Genomic DNA, 21,266 nt, shown 5'->3' with positions numbered 1-21,266 from the left:
ATAGCCAGACGATTGAACTCAAGGTAAGGGGTTATTAATGAGACAAAAAAAATAATTGCAACAACTTTATATTCATAAATCTTACAGTGCTAAGCTTAGAAGTCGTGCAAATTACAATTTTACAAACGTAATAAACAATGTTCGACCACGTGACTATTTGGAATGCTTACAAGCGGTATTATTACTTGTAATAGGCAGATTTTATTATAAACAATAATTAATTTTATAATTTAATGGTTTCCCACTTTCACCTACCTTCTAATAAGTAACGGTAATCTAATCGTAAGTTTTGTCAGTATCATTTGTCACTTCAAATGTATTTACTTATATTTGTCTGACGTGTCGTGTTGTGACGCATCAGAACAGAATCGGTATCGTGCATTTTGTATGAGACACATCAGAAGCCACCACGACATGTCACAACACACATTTTATATGGCAACGTTTACACTTATAAACGTTGCCATACAAAATGTATGATACCGATTCTGTTCTGATGCGTCACGTCAGACAAATGTTAAACCGCCTTTAGTCATACTAGCAAACCCAGTCGCTTCGCTGTGACATAAAATGAAATTTGACAACTTCACCCCATTGGCTAATAGGTACAATTACGCAAGCAACCAATAAGGTATAAATTAATAAATACAAAAAATTGTGAATAGACATTGATCAGAAGGGGGTGGCAGCCGCCCCCCCCCCCCCCCTTCAAAATAGAGAATAGAATAGAGAACGAGAAGAAGGAGAATAAAAAAACTGATTAGTATAAGGTAAAAGGGAAAGGAGATTTATTATTTTTCATACATTCCCGGGCCCTGGGTGTATAATCAAGTTATGGGCAAGTACCAACATTATCTATAAAATGCACAATTTCAACACAATGTGACGGGCCCGATATGTTCGGTCTCTTGATTACATAGCTACACATTTATCATAATATACTTTCTAAATTAAAATAGGTGATCATTTGGCAAAATATTAAAGAAGTCATTACATTATGTGAAGGACTTGAGGCCGCCATATTGAGGTTGCGTTTAGGTATAAAATGTATTTACTTATCTCGGACCAATTATAGAAGGACCTGTATCGCACTCATAGTCACGAACAAAATTGTCTGTCATTTTCTGAGGAAAACGAGCTTAGATTTGGTATATATCTTGTACTAAACTCGAAGTTTTTGTCCGATTTTTACACAATTCTATTATACAAAAAGGTATTTTACGGAGCTCTTTAACCGATGAACACGATTACAACTATTTAACACCGATTATATAGATACAGTTTTTATAATCGCATTAGATCGTTGATCATATACTTTGACAGAAAAGTAACATCTAGCGAGGCAGGTCCTATAAAATAATTGGTCTGAGTTACTTGAGTTACTTATATCATATAAATTAACTATTTATGAAATAACCCGGCCTTGTCCACATAACACCACACGAATTTTAGTTTATTGTAGGTACCTATTATGCTTAATACATTTCGTGTAAGCGCACACAACTATCGCCGCATTTGAGATTTCCATTTCCTAAATATGAGATATCTAAGCCAAAAACAAGGCAAAAAAATCGGTCTTTTAATTACGCTCGTATAATAAATACAGACACTACTTTGTATATAATAAGATAGTTACCCAAAAACATAATTATTTGCTTAATATAACAAAATGTATGTTTTGTTTATTATTGTACAGATCGTTTTACAATCTATTAATAAAAAAATACATACCTAATATAAATAATAAAAATCTTTAAACAATAAGAGAGCTGCTTAACTAAATTTTTTTTAATACATGTAACTTTAAATAAAATAATTATAAGTCTGTGAAATAAACATTTACCTTTACATTCCATTAAATTAAATTCCATAAAATCATTAAGTCTGCCTTTGCACTATTTTGTATACCTATATTAGTTACCACATCACGTGTTAGTATTACTTAAAGTAGGTATAATTAATAAATAAAAATAAAAAAAATGATTATTAAATTAAATCTGAATCTGATTAAATAAATCATAAATGGTTAGCCTCATTATTATAATAAATGCATTTGTTTTATTGAGTCATGTAGGTATTAAGCAAATCTCGATCCATATTGCCATTGAAGCTTACTTATAAATAATAATACCCATACATTTGACATACATATATTACTTTAGTCAGTTTATAAATCAGTTTCAAAGTTTTAGAAATATTTTATAATTATAAACTAATTACAATACAATAAATAATTGTAATACAAAAAAAAACACGTCTTATGGCAACGAAAAACGATTATAGCTTGGGAAGTTCGTTCGTAACACTCCCGATGGTCCGCGGGGGCGTGTAGCGATGAATGAAAAACCCACAACTGATGCACCTCACTTCCCCGCACGCACGATTTCACATCCGCGCATTCTTTCCCCCCATCCCCCGCATATCATGGGAGTATCATCAACGAAGTTGCCAAGCTATAGGTACGCGCTTTCACTCTTAGTTTCAACGGAATCAAGTATTTATTTATAATATATATATATATATATTGATTGATTACTAATATTAATTCATAAGAATACTTGTATGGTTCATAATAAATATATCACGCCTGGCGGCAAACATCATAAGTAAAGTAATACTCTTCATAATGGATAAACTAAAGGATATTCCTACTTTTGACGTGAAACAAATTATAGTAATTTTTTTTATAGTAATAGCTGATGGTACAAGCAGCACCTGATGGTAAACTATTGTATTTTGTTTTTTTTTTATTATTTACATGTTAGCCCTTGACTACAATCTCGCCTGATGGTAAGTGATAATTCAATCTAAGACGGAAGCGCGCTAACTTGTTAGGAGTAGGATGAAAATTCACACCCCTTTCGGTTTCTACACGACATCGTACCGGAACGCAAAATCGTTTGGCGGTACGTCTTTGTCGGTAGAATTATAACTAGCCACGGCCGAAAGCCTCCCACCAGCCAGATCTGGACCAATTAAGAAAACCTCAATCGGCCCAGCCGGGGACTGAACCCAGGACCTCCGTCTCGCGCCACCGAGGCCGTTTTACCAAGGATTTGTTCAATTTACTACATTTGTTTAGGAAAAAGATAAAATCGTGTTGTTATTTTAACATTCTCCGTATTTTTATCATATCCATTGTAAACATTTTGGCCGAACTATTAATTAAATAATTTTTGTAACTACTTTGGTTAATAAAGAATCATTTTAAATAACAATAAATAATTTTGCATATTGTTTGTAAATATGTCAGTAAAATAAGGGCCGTCACAGACGACGAATTTTACACGTCGCGTTTGATTTGAAAGTATTATTTAGTAAATTATATTATTCATGATCATTGTTCTCAAACTGTTTAACCAATTTAATGTCTATAAATAACATTTGACTGAGAGTGTTATTTTAGTAGCAATCAATGAGGTAAAAATTACTTTGAAAACAGTCTAGTATCATTGCATTATTTACGTCGAATACAAACCGTGCTTCAATGCTTCTTAAATACTGAACCACTCGTTTAAAATATGATATTTGATAGTTTACTAGTTTTTACAGTATTTAGATCTCTATCATTTCTACATACAACTAATATGTAAGATGCCTCTGTATAAAGTGAGATTAAAGCGTTGTGAGCTTTAAAATTAATAGTAAATTGACAAGCATGTTGTGTATAGAATTTTCCAACTAGATAAGGTACAAAACATATAACAAACTACAAAATGCATTATTTCGAATTGTTCGAGATTCACAAATACACATTCGAGAATTACCATAATATACAATACAGTCAAATAGCATATACATAACTGACCTGGAAGTGAAAGAAAGTTTTTGTAAAGTATAATAGTAAAATAAAAAGGATAAAAAATTTTATTCTTAATCCTAAAATATAATTCAAAATTCAAATTTAAATTGAGATGATTTATTGACAGTTTGGTGGAAAAGATCGCATATAAATAAATTGAGATTGAATTGGTTTCCTCCCTGATTATCGTATTAAAACGATACGAATAATTCGTCGTCTGTACATGCCCTTAAATTATTTACAAAATAATTTAAAGTTACAGTAATCTTATATTATTTGATACAAAGATGTACATAAAAACTAAAGAAATAAATATAAACCAAAAAGAAAACATTCGAGTAGCTGGAAAATTCTACACGATTGCCTTAAAATTATAATTGCAGATTTCTTATTTCACTTCGCATTTACAAATTCACAATTGGATAGATTTGAAATTAGTCGTATATAGACCGACAAATATACGTGAGTTGAGTTACGTTATTCTATTACAGTTAGTTAAAATAAAATATAGCTTTAAATGATCTCCCATTCTCCCTCAGTAAGATCATCTGGTGATATGAGATTGGACACGTCCTTCACACCGTTCCTCATCATTTCCAATTGTATTTCTATGTTCTCTAAATTCCAATTATTAGGTAATTTCACAACTTTAGGGACTAAATCGTCGGTTTCTATTTTCTTTTGATTAGGATTTTGCTTTTCCACCGGTTCCCGTATTTCTTTTACCGGTTTCTGTCGAACAGGTAATTGTATTGCCGGTTTTTCTATTTGTTTGTCTATAGGTTTTTCTATTTGCGTTGTTTTTATGGTTGTCTCAGCCTCTGGCTTGTATGTTTTGTCTGGAATTCCATTTGCTATTGGTTTTTCTAAGGGACTTTTTATGCTCAGTGATTCTAGGTTAAGCATTTTTGCTAATATTTTTTCTTTCTCTTCTATCTGTTTCTCTAGGAGGTCGTCGTTTTGTGGTATGTTTCTGTAATATTAAATGTAATGTTTAAATAAGATCAATTTTCTAATATCTAAATGTATTCCCAAAACTACTTTGATTTTGAAAAGTACCCAAAGTTGTCAAAATGAATAGGATAAAAAGTTTTTAAAAATGGGAAGTAATGTTACTGTTTTACATAAAAAGGGCTTTTTCATAATATATCCTAAACCAAAACAAACATCATGTAGCAAAGTATATTTTCGCAGTCAAGTAACTACAAGTAAGTAGCATCTATTGATGCTACTTCTAGTTACTTGACTACAATGTCAGGTATGCGAAAATGTTCAGCTCAAAACATAGGGTTAGTAATAATATTTTGACTCTTTAACGATAATTATCCGACGTTAGAGATAATGACTTGGGGTCGACGATATGCTCCCTCGAGGCATATATTGTGACACTATACATCCTAAATCCAAGCTGATAACAATTAGCGATCCAGGAGCTCATATGGTGTTACCACACAAGCTAGGCACTAGATCACCAAGGCAATCGGCAAAGCAATTTATCGACTCGATACGCACAAAAAGGGATCAATAGTCAAGCCTATCCAATATTGCTTGCTATCATCATTGATTGCAATGTCAATTACCATCAGATGATATAATAAAACCCCATAAGCTACGCATAAGCTACTAGACAACGGCAATCGGCAAAGCAATTTATCGACCCGAGACGCACAAAAACCTCTCAGAGGTAAGGGATGAATAGTCAACCTTTTTCAACATAGCTTGCTACCACTACGGATTGTAACGTCTTTATCATCAGATGATATAATAAACTTTTTTTCGCTTTTTTGTACAATAATATTATAAAACTAAAGGGTTTGTTTGTTTGCTTGCTTAAACGCGCTAATCTCAGGAACTACTGATCCGATTTGAAAAAGTTTTTCAGTGTTAGATAGCCCATTTATCGAGGAAGGCTATATATTATCCTCGTACTCCTACGGGAACAAGTGGCATCAGCTAGTGTTTCAATAAAAAGCTACTCACCCACAAACACTAATATTCATGACGCACGGGCTCGTGTAACTAAAGTTGTCGGGCCTGCGCACTGGAGTCGACATCCGAGGCGTGTTCGCTCCCGACCCATTCTCCTTCTTCCTACTCTTCCTGCTGTGTATCAACTCTTCGTCGCACTTCTTCTCCATTATACTATTGTACAACTTCAGCTTCTTCTGCAACTCCTCTGATTTCACACGCCTTATCTCCTCAACTTCACTCGACACGTCTTTAAATTCGTTTATGATCGATTCTAGAACGTTCTCCGATATGTCGTAAGGCAAATGCTTTATTGGGGGCAGCTCGAAACATTCCTCCCCGTTGGTTATCACGCCGTTGTCTATGGTCTCGTTTCGCGTGAACATCGATATGGGTTGTTCTAGAACGCTAGTGATGTACGGCATCGTTTGGTCGATGTGCGTGAGATCGCGGACAGTGTTCACGGCCTGTTGTAGGGACGTTGTTAGGGACTTTGTCATTAGGTTTGCGGGTTGATCTGTTGACAAAAAGAAAGTAATTTTGTTTCATCATAAACAACCCATATTCGGCTAACTGTTGAGCATGAGTCTTCCATTAGAATGACAGGGGTTAGACCTTAATCCGCCACGCTGGCCCAATGCGGATTGGCAGACTTCACACACGTAGAGAATTAAGAAAATTCTCAGGGATGCAGGTTTCCTCACGATGTTTTTCCTTCACCGTTTGAGACACGTGATATTTAATTTCTTAAAATGCACATGACTGAAAAGTTGGAGGTGCAAGCCCCTGACCGGATTCGAACCTATGCCCTCCGAATCGAAGGAAGAGGTCATATCCACTGGGCTATCTCGTCTCTCAACTATGTTTATGGTTAGAGATTTATTTATTTACGTGGAGCTCTTTCAAGTCAGCTCGCATTTTAGACTGTATATTCACTGAAAATGGTGAAATCAGTCAATGGCTATATTGTACCTAATAAAAATAAATATTGAAAGGTAAAATTTACATGCTTTTTTCACAAAACGTCCTTTTTTTTATTTGACCATTTATTTGACCTTTTCCATATAACTAAATTAAACGCCACTCCCCAGCACTCCCTAGAAAGGTACGACAATATTAATAATAATAACTCCATTGTATTCTGCTTGTTAGATTTTCAAATAAATATTAGGTTATTATCTATCAAATTCACTATTATTTGAAAGATAATAATATGAATAATAGTTGTTTAAAAAAATATTTTTACTTTAACAATTTCAATGCCAATAATTAAATAAAAAAAAACAATTTTGTTTTTTGAAAAAAAAAGTAAGTAATTTTTAAATAAAATACGATTTTTCAAAATATAATTTCTGTCTCTATTACTATAAACTGAGTACTACTACAAACTTTATACAGAAAAAGTTATTAATAAAAAAGTTATAAAAACATTCAAACGATATTTAAACAGAGCCATTGCTCACTGAAAAAAATTGGAAATTGACTGTCAAAACTTTGCCAATATAATAGAAATTAAATAGAATATTTTTTTTGTTTGAGAGTAGGATTTTGACAGTGACAGAAGTGACAAAATAAAAATGCAAAAATATTGTATAAAAAACATATATTTGAAAAAATAAATACAATGGCCATGTTAACATCGACTAAATGTAAGTACAATGATTTAAGTATGTGATGTTTATCAATATACAGACGGATTTATATTTGTCTGACATGTTGTGTGACATGACGCATCAGAACAGAATCGGTATCATACGTTTTGTATGGCAACGTTTACACTTACGTGTTGTGACATGTCGTGACGGCTTCTGACGTGCCGCATACAAAATACCTATTCTGCTCTGATGCGTCACAATACGACACGTCAGACAAATATAAACCCGACTTAAGGGTACGTTCTGAGTAACTGCGTTTCGCAGAATAGAGACCGACTTTAAGCCAGGTATATGTACTATCATATTTTTTTCCATAAAAAAAAATTAAATGAAAAAATAATGACAGTTCTTAAACCGTTAAGTAATAATCTATTTGTAAAAAGAATACTCTTGAAAAAAAATACTACTGAAGAGTTTAAAAAATATTTTTAAACGGTATTAATACAATTAATAATAAAAATAATATTTTTTTTATATTTAGATCTAAAGCATAGTGGTACTAAAAATTATTATTGGTCTTAATTTGGTATGGTTAAGACATAAGGCACATATTTAATGTATCTATGCTATATATATACTTACATTACAAAATTATTTAAATTGTGATCTAAGTAATGTCATAATCTAGATCTTAGATTCTTTATTTTAATTTCGTTTAATTAAACATTCTGAAGTTTGTATAATTTTGGCAATCTCAGTTACTAATCTGTTGACCGAGTGTCAACACGAAAAAAAACAAAAATAAAAAAAAATTAAAAACACAAAAAATTGTCTGTCTATTCACTCTAATCTCCCTAACTAATGAACAAATGTTTATATTATGTTTATTTGAGAATTAATCAAAAAAAAAAATATCCAAAATGTTTTTTTGCAGACAAAATCGCGTCTGCTAGTGATTCGATTGGAATGTAAATTTAAAAATATTTTTAATTTAATGTATATAAGCTAAATTTATAAGACGGAATGACTGAGAAATAACTAAGTAAATCACAACCAAATACTTAGAAGAAGAAAAAATCTTTTTATGATTTTTAACGACGGAATTCCTCACAACAATTATATATACAGTAGGTAAATTAACTAAAAATTTTCGCTAAATAGTTTCACAAAATTTTAATATAATAACAAAATCGCCTATTTTTCGAAGACCGATTGCGTCAATAAATATCGTCCGACTAGTATTTTATGTATAAACATATTTTTTTTTATTTTAAGGCTTTTTCATCAAAAAATAGTTCGACTATCAATTTAAATTATATATACAGGAGAAATATATTACTGTAAAAATTAGATTATAAAAATCTAATAAATTTCCCCATTAGGCATTTATGTAATTTTTCAACATGTCATTTATTTTTTTAAAAATCATTAAGTTGGTCATAGTATGTTTTATATTAAAAAAAAAATACATTGTTTCAAATTTTTCAAGGTTTTCAAGGTTACATCTAACTGCTATTTTAAAAAAGTCCTTAATTATTATTAGGTATACTACTTATTCTAGGTAACTACATACTGGTAAAGGAAAACTACATAACTACTTATAATACGAGTAACAAAAAATATAACTAATACAAAACATGCAAAATTATATAATAATACTAAGTACAAAATACCCAAATATGTTATTACTATCACTAAGTACTAATTATGATTATTATTGTCTAGTCAAAAATCACAACAAGTAGAATACTTCATTGACAAGTATGACACTCGAAAAATATAGAACTAAAAATAAAATGGACTTTGTATATGAATAACACTAATTTAAAGTTAGTAAGTACATAATTTAAGTTAATCGCACACAACCATTCACATCGTAACGAAAGGGACAGCGATATTATCGATTCTGCTGCTATCTGTCGACAATGACGACAATGGACGGTGATTATACGAATAATGTCAATATTTTATACGTATACGTATAATGTCACTATTTTCGATATTTTTGTGTACATTTTGAGAAGATTCATGACATTTAAAGTGATGTTTTGTTATATAAAAAAAAACAATATGAATAGGGATGATGACAGTTTTTTAAATCGTATATATATATATAAATTAGGAGTATGCTAACAGTAAAGTAATTTTGTAAAAGTAACAGGGTATCTGCGATCATTACTTTCGGAGCTACAGGGATTTAAAGGGTCAGGTTTGCAGCGCAACCACGGATCCCTGAAAAACGCCCCATACAAAATGGTACGATTTAATGACGTCGTAGGTCATAATGATCGTTAGATTTGTACGGGCGTTCAAACAAAATTACTAATATTTTTGTTATTTGTGCATTTATGTTTATAGTTCACATATTGAAAAAAGTCCCATTTAATGTAAGGTAGCTAAAACTATGAATTTTCATCTAATTACGATAAAAGATTTTCAATAGATTTTGAAATTTTATAATCTTATTTATTTTGCACATATCCAGACAATCTTTGCTTTTTATGTATAAATTAGTTACCATTGACCTTATCAACCCGAATGTATCATAAAAATCAATATATTCAAACCTAGTCATCATCCCCATTATTAAGCGATCTAATGCTGTGACTGTGAATATGTGCGAATGATTTGGGTAGCACTGTTCGGATCACGAATGTATATATACATCAACAGTGGCCATTGATTTGATTCGATTGACTGGTGGACACTATTGTAAGGTTGATGGGGCGACAGTGGTAGGAGGTTGTATTGTATTTGTGCGACGTTTTGCGGGTAGGCATACAAACTTATAATAGCTCAATCTCTACTTCAACTGTTTCACTTAACAATTAAATATCTCTATACTGTGTAATTGTTAGAACTCAATATTGATTTGTCACTGTAAGTATATGAAACTGAATTAGGAGATGAACGCACATGACTAGGCGAGGTGTTATGTAAACACCAACAGGATTAACATGTGACCCGCGACATTATCACGTAGATGACAAATCAACCAATAGCGCCGGAACCTATAACCGGAAAAGTCTATCTCTTTCGTTGCGTTGGAAAGAAAGAGAGAGAGATATTTTCGGTTCGATCGCCACTGGTTTATTTGTATTCACAAAATGTCGTGGCGTACATGTTCTGCCTATATTAGTCGTCTAGTCGTCGCCCTGTGACGTTTACACTTTTGAAATAATATTTTCAAATATTGTCCTGTCTCATCCAAGACCAACCATGTCAAGTATGCAGCGAACATTTGATTGTGTTTACCCGCAAATTATTGCACAGATATATTACAATGTGAAGGGTGGGTTAGGGTGAGAGGTGGGGGTGGTCATGTAGTGTGTCGAGCGAACAGACCTGTGGCGAGCGCGGCGGGCTCGGGCGCGTGCGCGAGGCGGACGAGCGAGCGCGCGCCCTCCAGTATGAACATCTCGTCCTTGTTCACCGACACTGATAGGATTCTGTAACGAAATAACAGTTGTCAGTGCCATCCTATGCTTATATTGGGTCTACGTATGCAGGGTCAGGGACGTGGCTTTCCCTTAGGGAAGATCGACCACGCCAGAGCATCCTTAGTGGACACAGGACAAAGCTAACGAGGTGAACATCAGCCCCATGCCCAAAAAGAAGTTGTCGTTCTTCCACAGGGATCGGTTTATGTGCGATGACTCATTCGTCCGAGGTAATGTGTGTCGGTAGCGCCATCTAGCGCGGGAGTGGCGGAGTTTTCGTTGAGCTCATGGGTTCCGTACAACGTTTCGACTGTACAACGTACTGACCTAATGACCTCCTGAGATCATCGACGACACCACCACCACCGAGGTGAGCGAGCGCGGGTCCAGCACGTACAGCAGCTGCTCGTGCGTCTACAATGTTCGCTGAGCGCGGGAGTGGCGGAGTCAACACTGAGCTCATGGGTTCCGTACGTGTCGACACTGACCTCCTGAGATCGTCGACGACGGCCACCGCGGTGAGCGAGCGCGGGTCCAGCACGTACAGCAGCTGCTCGTGCGTCTACAATGTTCGCTGAGCGCGGGAGTGGCGGAGTCAACGTTGAGCTCATGGGTTCCGTACGTGTCGACACTGACCTCCTGAGATCGTCGACGACGGCCACGGCGGTGAGCGAGCGCGGGTCCAGCACGTACAGCAGCTGCTCGTTGTGCGACACGAGGAAGTGCTCGCGGAACACGTGCAGCGGCCCGAAGTTGTACTCGCGCTCGGCGAGCGAGTGCTTGCGCTGCGACGGGTTGAGCAGCTCCGCCACCGTCAGCGGGTTGGAGATTGCTTCCTGGGAGATATTACACAATTGCGGAATTACTGCGCGGAGACTTTAGCGACGGACTTATCGATCGGTATGACACAGCAGACTCGCAAAAGAAGCAAAGTTACGTCGGTGCTTTGCTTCTTTTGTGGGTCTCCTTTTGGTGTAACTATCCGATCCATAATCTATGGGTACTGAATAATCTATATTTATATATTAATAAAAGTGCACTGATGACATTAAGCGGATTGTAAGGAGCCGCTGATGAGCCATAGTGCTTGGAAATCTTCACTAAAGGTGAAACAGTGTTCGTTTCTAGATTGATAAAAATAAAAAAGGTAACCGCAACAGTGATGAGTAATGGTTGTGTAATGAAACCAATGATAGGATGTCAATTACTTTCATTATCAAAGTACCCACAACAGACACACGAGAAAAGCTACCTTGAAATGACTATTATGACAATACATATTGTAAGTTTTCAAAACACACAAAACTTACCTTGAACAGTAGAGTCTGGTGCACCTGCCCGGCGGCGTCAGCACGCCACAGCCGCAGGCCGGGCCGCGCGCAGTAGGCCGCCGCCGCGCCGCCGCGCGCGTACGAGTACTGGAACACGGCGCCGAGCGCACACAGGCTGCGGACAATACCCACAGCTTTATGGTCTTACTCTAGTGATTCCCAAAGTGGTCTGTATCGACCCCTAGGGGACTATAACAAACTGCAAAAGGTCTATGTCATCGAAAAAAAATTTGGGGGTCCATTAAATGAAAATGGTCTCCACGATAGTGGATCATAACACATACGCTAATAGCACCTGTTTTTTACATTATATTATCTTATAATATCAAAACATATACATTATTTTAAAAGTAAAAAAAATATTATATAATATGTTTATAAAATTGTGTAAGTTGTAGGATACAGACAATCAATATCAAATAAGTAGGGGGTCTACCCAACACGAAAAAACATGGGAAGGAGTCTACGACACAAAAACGTTTGGGAAACTCTGCTCTACAGTCTCTACACACGGGCAGCAGTGGACGTTCATCGTCCGTTAACGATGATGATGATGAGAGTATTCATTTATTTGTGAAAGTTGGGTTGGATGGTGAAAGTTCACCTGGACTATCCGAGGATCTGTCTCTTACCTCTTCTTCTTGCCCAGCTGGGTGACGTGCCAGCGACCGTCGCGCCGCTCGCACACGATGCTGCGGTACACGCTGGACACCAGCAGCGTGTTCTGGTAGTAGCTCATCTGAACTATCCGAGGATCTGTCTCTTACCTCTTCCGCTCCTTCTTGCCCAGCTGGGTGACGTGCCAGCGACCGTCGCGCCGCTCGCACACGATGCTGCGGTACACGCTGGACACCAGCAGCGTGTTCTGGTAGTAGCTCATCTGAACTATCCGAGGATCTGTCTCTTACCTCTTCCGCTCCTTCTTGCCCAGCTGGGTGACGTGCCAGCGACCGTCGCGCCGCTCGCACACGATGCTGCGGTACACGCTGGACACCAGCAGCGTGTTCTGGTAGTAGCTCATCTGAACTATCCGAGGATCTGTCTCTTACCTCTTCCGCTCCTTCTTGCCCAGCTGGGTGACGTGCCAGCGACCGTCGCGCCGCTCGCACACGATGCTGCGGTACACGCTGGACACCAGCAGCGTGTTCTGGTAGTAGCTCATCTGAACTATCCGAGGATCTGTCTCTTACCTCTTCCGCTCCTTCTTGCCCAGCTGGGTGACGTGCCAGCGACCGTCGCGCCGCTCGCACACGATGCTGCGGTACACGCTGGACACCAGCAGCGTGTTCTGGTAGTAGCTCATCTGAACTATCCGAGGATCTGTCTCTTACCTCTTCCGCTCCTTCTTGCCCAGCTGGGTGACGTGCCAGCGACCGTCGCGCCGCTCGCACACGATGCTGCGGTACACGCTGGACACCAGCAGCGTGTTCTGGTAGTAGCTCATCTGAACTATCCGAGGATCTGTCTCTTACCTCTTCCGCTCCTTCTTGCCCAGCTGGGTGACGTGCCAGCGACCGTCGCGCCGCTCGCACACGATGCTGCGGTACACGCTGGACACCAGCAGCGTGTTCTGGTAGTAGCTCATCTGAACTATCCGAGGATCTGTCTCTTACCTCTTCCGCTCCTTCTTGCCCAGCTGGGTGACGTGCCAGCGACCGTCGCGCCGCTCGCACACGATGCTGCGGTACACGCTGGACACCAGCAGCGTGTTCTGGTAGTAGCTCATCTGAACTATCCGAGGATCTGTCTCTTACCTCTTCCGCTCCTTCTTGCCCAGCTGGGTGACGTGCCAGCGACCGTCGCGCCGCTCGCACACGATGCTGCGGTACACGCTGGACACCAGCAGCGTGTTCTGGTAGTAGCTCATCTGAACTATCCGAGGATCTGTCTCTTACCTCTTCCGCTCCTTCTTGCCCAGCTGGGTGACGTGCCAGCGACCGTCGCGCCGCTCGCACACGATGCTGCGGTACACGCTGGACACCAGCAGCGTGTTCTGGTAGTAGCTCATCTGAACTATCCGAGGATCTGTCTCTTACCTCTTCCGCTCCTTCTTGCCCAGCTGGGTGACGTGCCAGCGACCGTCGCGCCGCTCGCACACGATGCTGCGGTACACGCTGGACACCAGCAGCGTGTTCTGGTAGTAGCTCATCTGAACTATCCGAGGATCTGTCTCTTACCTCTTCCGCTCCTTCTTGCCCAGCTGGGTGACGTGCCAGCGACCGTCGCGCCGCTCGCACACGATGCTGCGGTACACGCTGGACACCAGCAGCGTGTTCTGGTAGTAGCTCATCTGAACTATCTCGTGCTCCTCGTTCACTATCTCCATTGACTTGCACAGGTGCTACAAGGAAGATACCAAGTTTAAAAAATGGCATAGAATAGGTTGGGCACCTCTGTTTAGAAAAAACTAATAAGCAAGCTACTAAGTAATAATTTTTTTAAATTTTTTTTTAAAAGATTAGCCATACCTTTTTATAATATGACCAATTCCCCTCCAACTAGTCGGGAAAGACTGTGCTAGGAGTGGCTACGACAATAGACCAACGAGGCGGGGATTTAACCACCGCCCCTCGGTGATGAGTTCAACCGCTCTTACTGTTGAGCTATTGAGGCTATTTAGGCATTTTATTAGAGGCATTGAATACAAATAATTCGCGAACGGTCTCGCGCAAAATAATTTTGATCGATAACTAATGTGATATATATATTTGTATATAGCTACACTAAGTTAAGCTTAATCTACTCCTAAAAATCATATTTTTCAAAATAATTTGGTACAGACAGATTCACAAATATCTTTTGCTGTCTCACAACTTATGGTAAATATATTCAGTGTACTGACATTCAATTCTCTTGTTTATTTTATTATGAGTGAGTTTACACAGCTGCAATAAATGTGTGCTAAGTAAACATTAGGTATGCAACCTTGACAGGAGGTCAGTGTGGTACATGGACAGAGAATTGATCTGTGTGATGTCAATGGAACATGTTTATGATAACAATAATAATAAACAACAATTGTTTGTCAAACTATAATGTGATGATGACCTCTTTGGCACAGTTGGCAATGCTGTGGTTTTAACAAACAGTTCCTGGATTTTATTCTCAGTTCAGGACAATTTAGGATGTTTTATTTTTATATTGTCTCAGGTCCAGTCTGGTGGTAGAGTTAGGTCATACCCTTTTTACATGATGTACAGGCTTGCGCTTGACTACTAGCTGATGGAAAGCAATGGTCAGGTTTAAGATGAAGCACCTGGAAGCCTGGAAGATGTGATGTGATGTATGTGCCAAGAAACACGCGCCAGAAGGGCATTTCACATCTTAGTAGTTACCACTCATGCAATGACATACCACCGAGCTATTCAGCGTTTGTCGCGTCAAAAGTATGTGTAGGATAATATTGTATCTTTTCCCAATTGAAACTCCTTCGATCTTCAATTGTATTGTCACTTAACATCAGGTGAGATCAAAGTCAAGGTCATTAAATAGAAAAAAATGAAACAAACGTTTCAAAATGGACCAAGATCCTCTAAGGCCCTTGTCATTTTATAAAAAATGAAAATTTATCAGACAATGCTACTACCATTTTACTTAAACTAACTATGAACTTTAGATATGGTGGATTTGGAAGGTTACAGGTAACTAAAGTTGAGACTCGAGTCTACATCTAAGTAAAAAGAATATTACTTGTATCTTCTGAGAGATAATTATGAATAATTATTTCCTCAGATGCCACACTTTTTACATATCCAGGCCTATACATATCAATAAATTAATAAGCTTTATTGTTTTACAGATAAGATTATGATGGTAATTATAATTGTTTAATTGCACACAATTACTATGCAAGTGAAATGTCGAGCGGAAAAAATGAGATAAAAACGTAGCGGGTATTAAACCCTACTGATAACAATGAATGATAACAGACAGTCATTCAAGTTTATTTTTACTTAATTGTTTAACTGCCTACATTATACTATCACAGTCAGTATTGGCCAGGAAACAAGTAAAAATTAAAGTATATGTAGGATCTATGAGGAGCCAATGGACGTTAGGGTCCCACTGTTTTGGTATGGCAACCCCGCATTGGAAAGCAGTGTTGGTAGACCCCATATTATATGGACTGAGGACATCAAATGGGTTGCAAAGAGCTGCTGGATGCTGGCGGCTCAAGACCGTCATGTCCATCAGTGGTTGTCCATCGGCTGATAATGATGACAATGATGATGTAGGATCTATGGCCTTAATATTTTATTACAAAAGTTTATTTGCCTTTTTAGTTCCATACTAGCAAACGCCCGCGACTTTGTATAAAATTGTCAGTTCTACACAATGGTTTTTCACTTTGGTGAACTATTTGATTGTACCAACAAACAAAAAAATTACACAGAAAATATCACAGTGCGCAAGTTTCAACACTACCACTTCTGCACTTCTTCCTTTACTTCTGTATCCTAATGGGACATTATGAGATGATTCTAAGGATACGTACCATATAAAAGTCTATCTCTGTCATGATGATAACACCATTTTTGTCACCAGAGAAGAGTCGCATGCCATTTTTGGACCACTCTATTGCAGTAATCTTGCTCTTGTGCAAGTCACCAATTGTGTATCTAGAACAAGGAATCTATATTCAAACTCTATCTCAATGGTAAAGCAACTGGACTCATCACTGAGAGGTTGTGGATCATAACCCGCTCATTGTACTATTGTTGTCAATTACTAGCTGATGCCTACAGTTAGTCCATGCGAAATTCAGTTTTTCTCAATTCCCATGGGAATCATGTATTTTTCTGGGATAAAAAGCTTATATTAATCTTGCTCCATAACCTCCTCTTTCAAAAAAAGGCACTTTGATTTCATTTTTATTATTGGCATGATTCTTAACTTTAACTCTGGCATAGTTAAAGTTTTGGCAAAAAAATGCAAAAATGTTGCAAAGATTGATATTTGTTTACCAAACATTTGACCTACAAGATATGAAAATTGATGATACTCTTTAATTACTGAACTATTTCCTGTACTGTGGTTTACCCAAGCATGTTATCTTTTTTTATCAAGAAATACAACTAAGTATTACTGTTTTCTTTGTCCCTACATTTAACCTTAAAGATATAACTGTATTTGTGTACTTCCAGCTATGATTATTTTGTATCTCTCTGTGGACATTGTATGAAAAACGAAAATACAATTTTTTTAGTATATTAGTCATATTAAAAACTACTGTATTTAACTTGTATATTTAATTTGTCCAAGGTCTTTAAGACAAATTATATATTCAATCAGATGTTTTTTTTATAATACAATATGTATATTGGTGAGGATTTTGCATGTAATTTCAAGGTATATATATTACCTTGAAGAATCTAGTGTACTTTATCAAACTCAGATGTAGGGTATCTAAATTCCCAAGTTTGTTTTAACTGGTGGATTATAAACCATGTGACAATGAAGTACTGTTATTACAATGGGGGATTCCCTTTCTGAAGCTCACACACAGTACTTAAAATTGTACTTATGTCTTTGTTTTCCAAGTCATGAGGAAAACTATTGTTTACAATAACAAAATATATGTGGACATTCCCTGACCAGTATTGGAAAGGTACATATATATCTAAGCTAGTAATAGCTAGTAATCAGATATATACAAGAGTTTGTTTGTATGTTTATTTAAATATACTTATCTCTAAAACTACCATTCAGTTGGATTGTAAAAATATTTATTGTATGAACAAGTTATACTATGTACAAGAACAAGGTATACTTATATGTTTCCCTTAAACGAAACAGGAAGTCTGTTCTTTAAAATTTACTGTATTGGTCACATTTATAAAAATGGTCAATTTAAGTACCTAATATTTAAATAAATAAATTTGTGTTTGAGTTTATAATTTATGTAATAACCCAAATCGTACCTTTCCACTTTAGGCTCAACCTTTGGTTTGAATGTATCAGGCACATTCTCTGGATGCTCCTTCGGGATCTGGAACACAGTGACTTGTCCGGCAGCATTGCCAGCACCCACCATGTAGTCCACAGTGCTGACTATCTTCACAAAGGTTATCGGTGATGTTGAAGCCTAGAAAATAATTACCAAGCTTTATGGCCGAGTGATAGCTATAAAAATACCTTGCAGACTAAAGAAAGAGCAACAAGATCCAATTAAAAAAAAAGATTAAAAAGTGTGAAATTAAAATTTTGAAATTTCTATAATTTTGCCAAATTGAATTGAAAAATCTGTCAAAAATATTATCATAGGTCAGCGAAATATTATAAAATAAGGTTATTTTAGAATGTACTTATTTTAGAACTATTATTTTATTTTAATCGTGTATATAATAAGATGTTTAATAATTTAACATATAAAATATACAGTGTAACATCAAATTAAAAGATATAATTACTGTATCTATAGTCCACAACTTTAGGTTTTTTACACAACAATAATACTACTCAAAAAGGTTCTTTTAAGCGACACTTTTCGTTTCGATTCGCGTACATTTTATTTTTAATAATAAGCTTTACGGCTCTGGGTTCTAGCCCTTTTGAGTCCGGATTCACATACAACAAATTAATTATCACGGACCAATTATAGAAAGACCTGCCCCGCAAGACGTTACCTCTCTGTCAAACAACCAACGATCTAACGCGTTATCGATTGTATCGATGTATCATTGTTGTAATCGTTTTCGTCGTCTAAAAAGCTCCCTAATAATTCCGGTTTGTGTAGTAAGTAGTCAGTCAGTCAATGGCATGAAAAACGGTCAACAACTTCTAATGCACTAAAAGATGACGTGACGTTTAATTTGAAAATATTTCTATTTTATGTTTGTTATTCTTTACATGGTAGCCCTTGATTTCAGTCTCACTCAGTAACTGATGTTCAGTCAGTAACTGATGATGCAATCTAAGATCGAAGCGGGCTAACTTTTTAGGAGGAGGATGAAAATCCACACCCCTTTCAGTTTCTACACGACATCGTACCGGAACGCTAAATCGCTTGTCGGTACGCCTTAGCGGTCGAAGCCTTCTACAAGCCAGACCTGAACCAATTAAGAAAACCTCAATCGGCCCAGCCGGGAATCCAACCCAGGACCTCCGTCTTGTAAATCCACCGCGCATACCACTGCGCCACGAAGGTCGTCAAAAACATAATTATAATTAATAATAAATTAAAACAATATATAAAAGAAAAATCGATTCTATTCTTCTAACGAACGAACGAACAGCAAAACATTGATCCATTAATTGAATATTCTGTGTGCAGATTATAATTATTATTTATTCTTGTTAAATTTTTTCGATGTGTGAGTTTACCTCGTCCCCTCTAAAAATGACAGACAATTTTGTTGCTGCATTTGGGTGCGATGCATTTCCATGTCTAATTCCTCTATGTTAATTAAATAGAGTTTGCAGAAATACAACACAAACAACATAAAAAGAACCTTAAATACCCCAAGCAGACATGAGTCACAAACCATTTTGAAAAACAAAGATTGAGTTTTATGGGTATTAATATGCATTTATAAAATTAAATAAGAGCTTTAATTAATTTTATAAATCGTATTATCGTATTATCATATCAAAAGAAGAAAGAAGTTGTAATTCAAATGATGTTTTCTTTTATTATAATGTGAATAAAATATTTTCATTTATTGCAGAATTACCTTAAACTATGATTAATTTTTTGATTTTGTATTAAGTGAAAGAAGATTTGAGATTTGACAGTTCACACTTCACAGCACAGAACACTACTTTATTTTTTGTCTGTGACTAATACTCTTACTTCACAGTATTCGTTAACTAAATCCAGTTTGTTGTGCGTATTTTCTTCCCTTATAATTTTTGTTATTTCGTTTTGTTCTCGTTTCGTTGTTATTGTTTATTATTATTATTTGTTGTTCGTTTACTGTTTTTAATTTTATTTAGTTTAGTACGAAATTAAATTAGCACTTTAAATCTTAATATTTTACAAATAGAGGCCTAAATTGAAAAGTAGTGTCTTAACAAACTCATCAAATTCTACATAAAAACGTATATCTAACAATAACCCACACTACGAGAAAACGAGTAAAAACTACTTGTCAAGTTTTTAATTTACGCATATAATCGCGTACATAATTTTCATAGTCAAGCTACAGTTTTCTATTAGTAATTGAGTTACAGATAGAAGGACAGACGGACATGGGTATGGGTATCTTCAAGTCAAGAGTGAATAGGCATCTTCTAGGCAAGCGCGTTCTACCAAAGGCTGCCTCATAGCTTACAATCTAGCGTACAGCTAAGCGGTGCTTGCTTATACATAATAAAAAAACAAAACTATAAGGGTTCTTTATTGACCACGGAACCCTAAATATAAGTGAAACATTATCTGTTCGATAAATAACAGTTTATAGGAACATAAAATATAAAAAAAATTGTCTATCAAAGGAAGTTTTATTTCATGACAATATTCGTGAATAATGCTTTAGTAAAATGTTGAGCACCCCTGAATCATATGTTTTTGTTTATTTACATTGTTTAAAATACCTACCCGATCTGACTATACATAAATTACACTTAATTATTTAAGGAATGCTCTATTGTGTAACATTTTGAAAGCGAAAGTTCTAAAGTGTTACAAGGTGAAGAAAAGCTGTGCTGTGCCTACTAATACGAACATATGTGTAAGCTTACTTCGCATCGTAACCGCTGTATGTTGCCTTTCTTCCTGTCGTACCAGTACACCAGGCCCACGTTCGTTCCGAGAGCTATGTACTCGCTCACAGCGTCCACGCAGGTTAGGCACAGTTCGTTAGAAAACAAACCAGTCTGAATTCTCGGAGGTATCAGGTTCAGTATATGAGAACAAGGGGTCCATTCCCGAACGAAACCCTCCTCTGCGCCGCTAGTCACTTCCATGTTTGTTTCTTGTCTCCTACGTATGGTTCAGACGAGGAAAATGTGTGTCTAGCATCAATATCATGACTTGGTTTTGTTGTTTTTCTTTACAAAATTACCCAGGTCCGAACACATCAACAACTCGTTTTTATTATTTTTTTGACACTGATTTTTTTAAATAAAATCACAGATAATGTTGGATTCTAACACAGATAAAATAAGTAAATAACCAGACAGAAAACCA

The 21,266-nt window shown here is 36.5% G+C and overlaps 1 protein-coding gene across 1 annotated transcript; it reads right to left on the bottom strand.

The window, feature by feature from the left end:
• Positions 1-52: 52 nt before the first annotated feature.
• LOC112047049 (WD repeat-containing protein CG11141) lies at positions 53-21,200 on the bottom strand. The gene is made up of 9 exons (XM_052887981.1): positions 20,819-21,200; positions 18,058-18,221; positions 16,632-16,755; positions 14,314-14,477; positions 12,116-12,251; positions 11,442-11,641; positions 10,711-10,814; positions 5,783-6,287; positions 53-4,775 (listed from the first exon to the last, which is right to left on the bottom strand). Exons 1-9 carry the CDS (start codon positions 21,041-21,043, stop codon positions 4,316-4,318), a joined length of 2,082 nt encoding a protein of 693 aa, XP_052743941.1. The 5' UTR covers positions 21,044-21,200; the 3' UTR covers positions 53-4,315.
• Between the last annotated feature and the right edge of the window lie 66 nt (positions 21,201-21,266).

The sequence above is a fragment of the Bicyclus anynana genome, chromosome 20 (assembly GCF_947172395.1).
Source record: "Bicyclus anynana chromosome 20, ilBicAnyn1.1, whole genome shotgun sequence".
NCBI classification, from domain to species: Eukaryota; Metazoa; Arthropoda; class Insecta; order Lepidoptera; family Nymphalidae; genus Bicyclus; species Bicyclus anynana.
This window is presented reverse-complemented; position numbering and strand designations above follow the sequence as displayed.

Bases quoted from the DNA above. Each gene is read 5' to 3' on its own strand.
- LOC112047049 (XM_052887981.1), bottom strand. From the start codon at position 21,043: ATGGAAGTGACTAGCGGCGCAGAGGAGGGTTTCGTTCGGGAATGGACC. The intron at 12,252-14,313 runs GTAAGAGACAGA...TATTGTCCGCAG, and splicing joins GGCAAGAAGGAGCGGAAGAG to CCTGTGTGCGCTCGGCGCCG. The intron at 6,288-10,710 runs GTCTGTTCGCTC...TTTTGTCAACAG, and splicing joins GCCCGCCGCGCTCGCCACAG to ATCAACCCGCAAACCTAATG.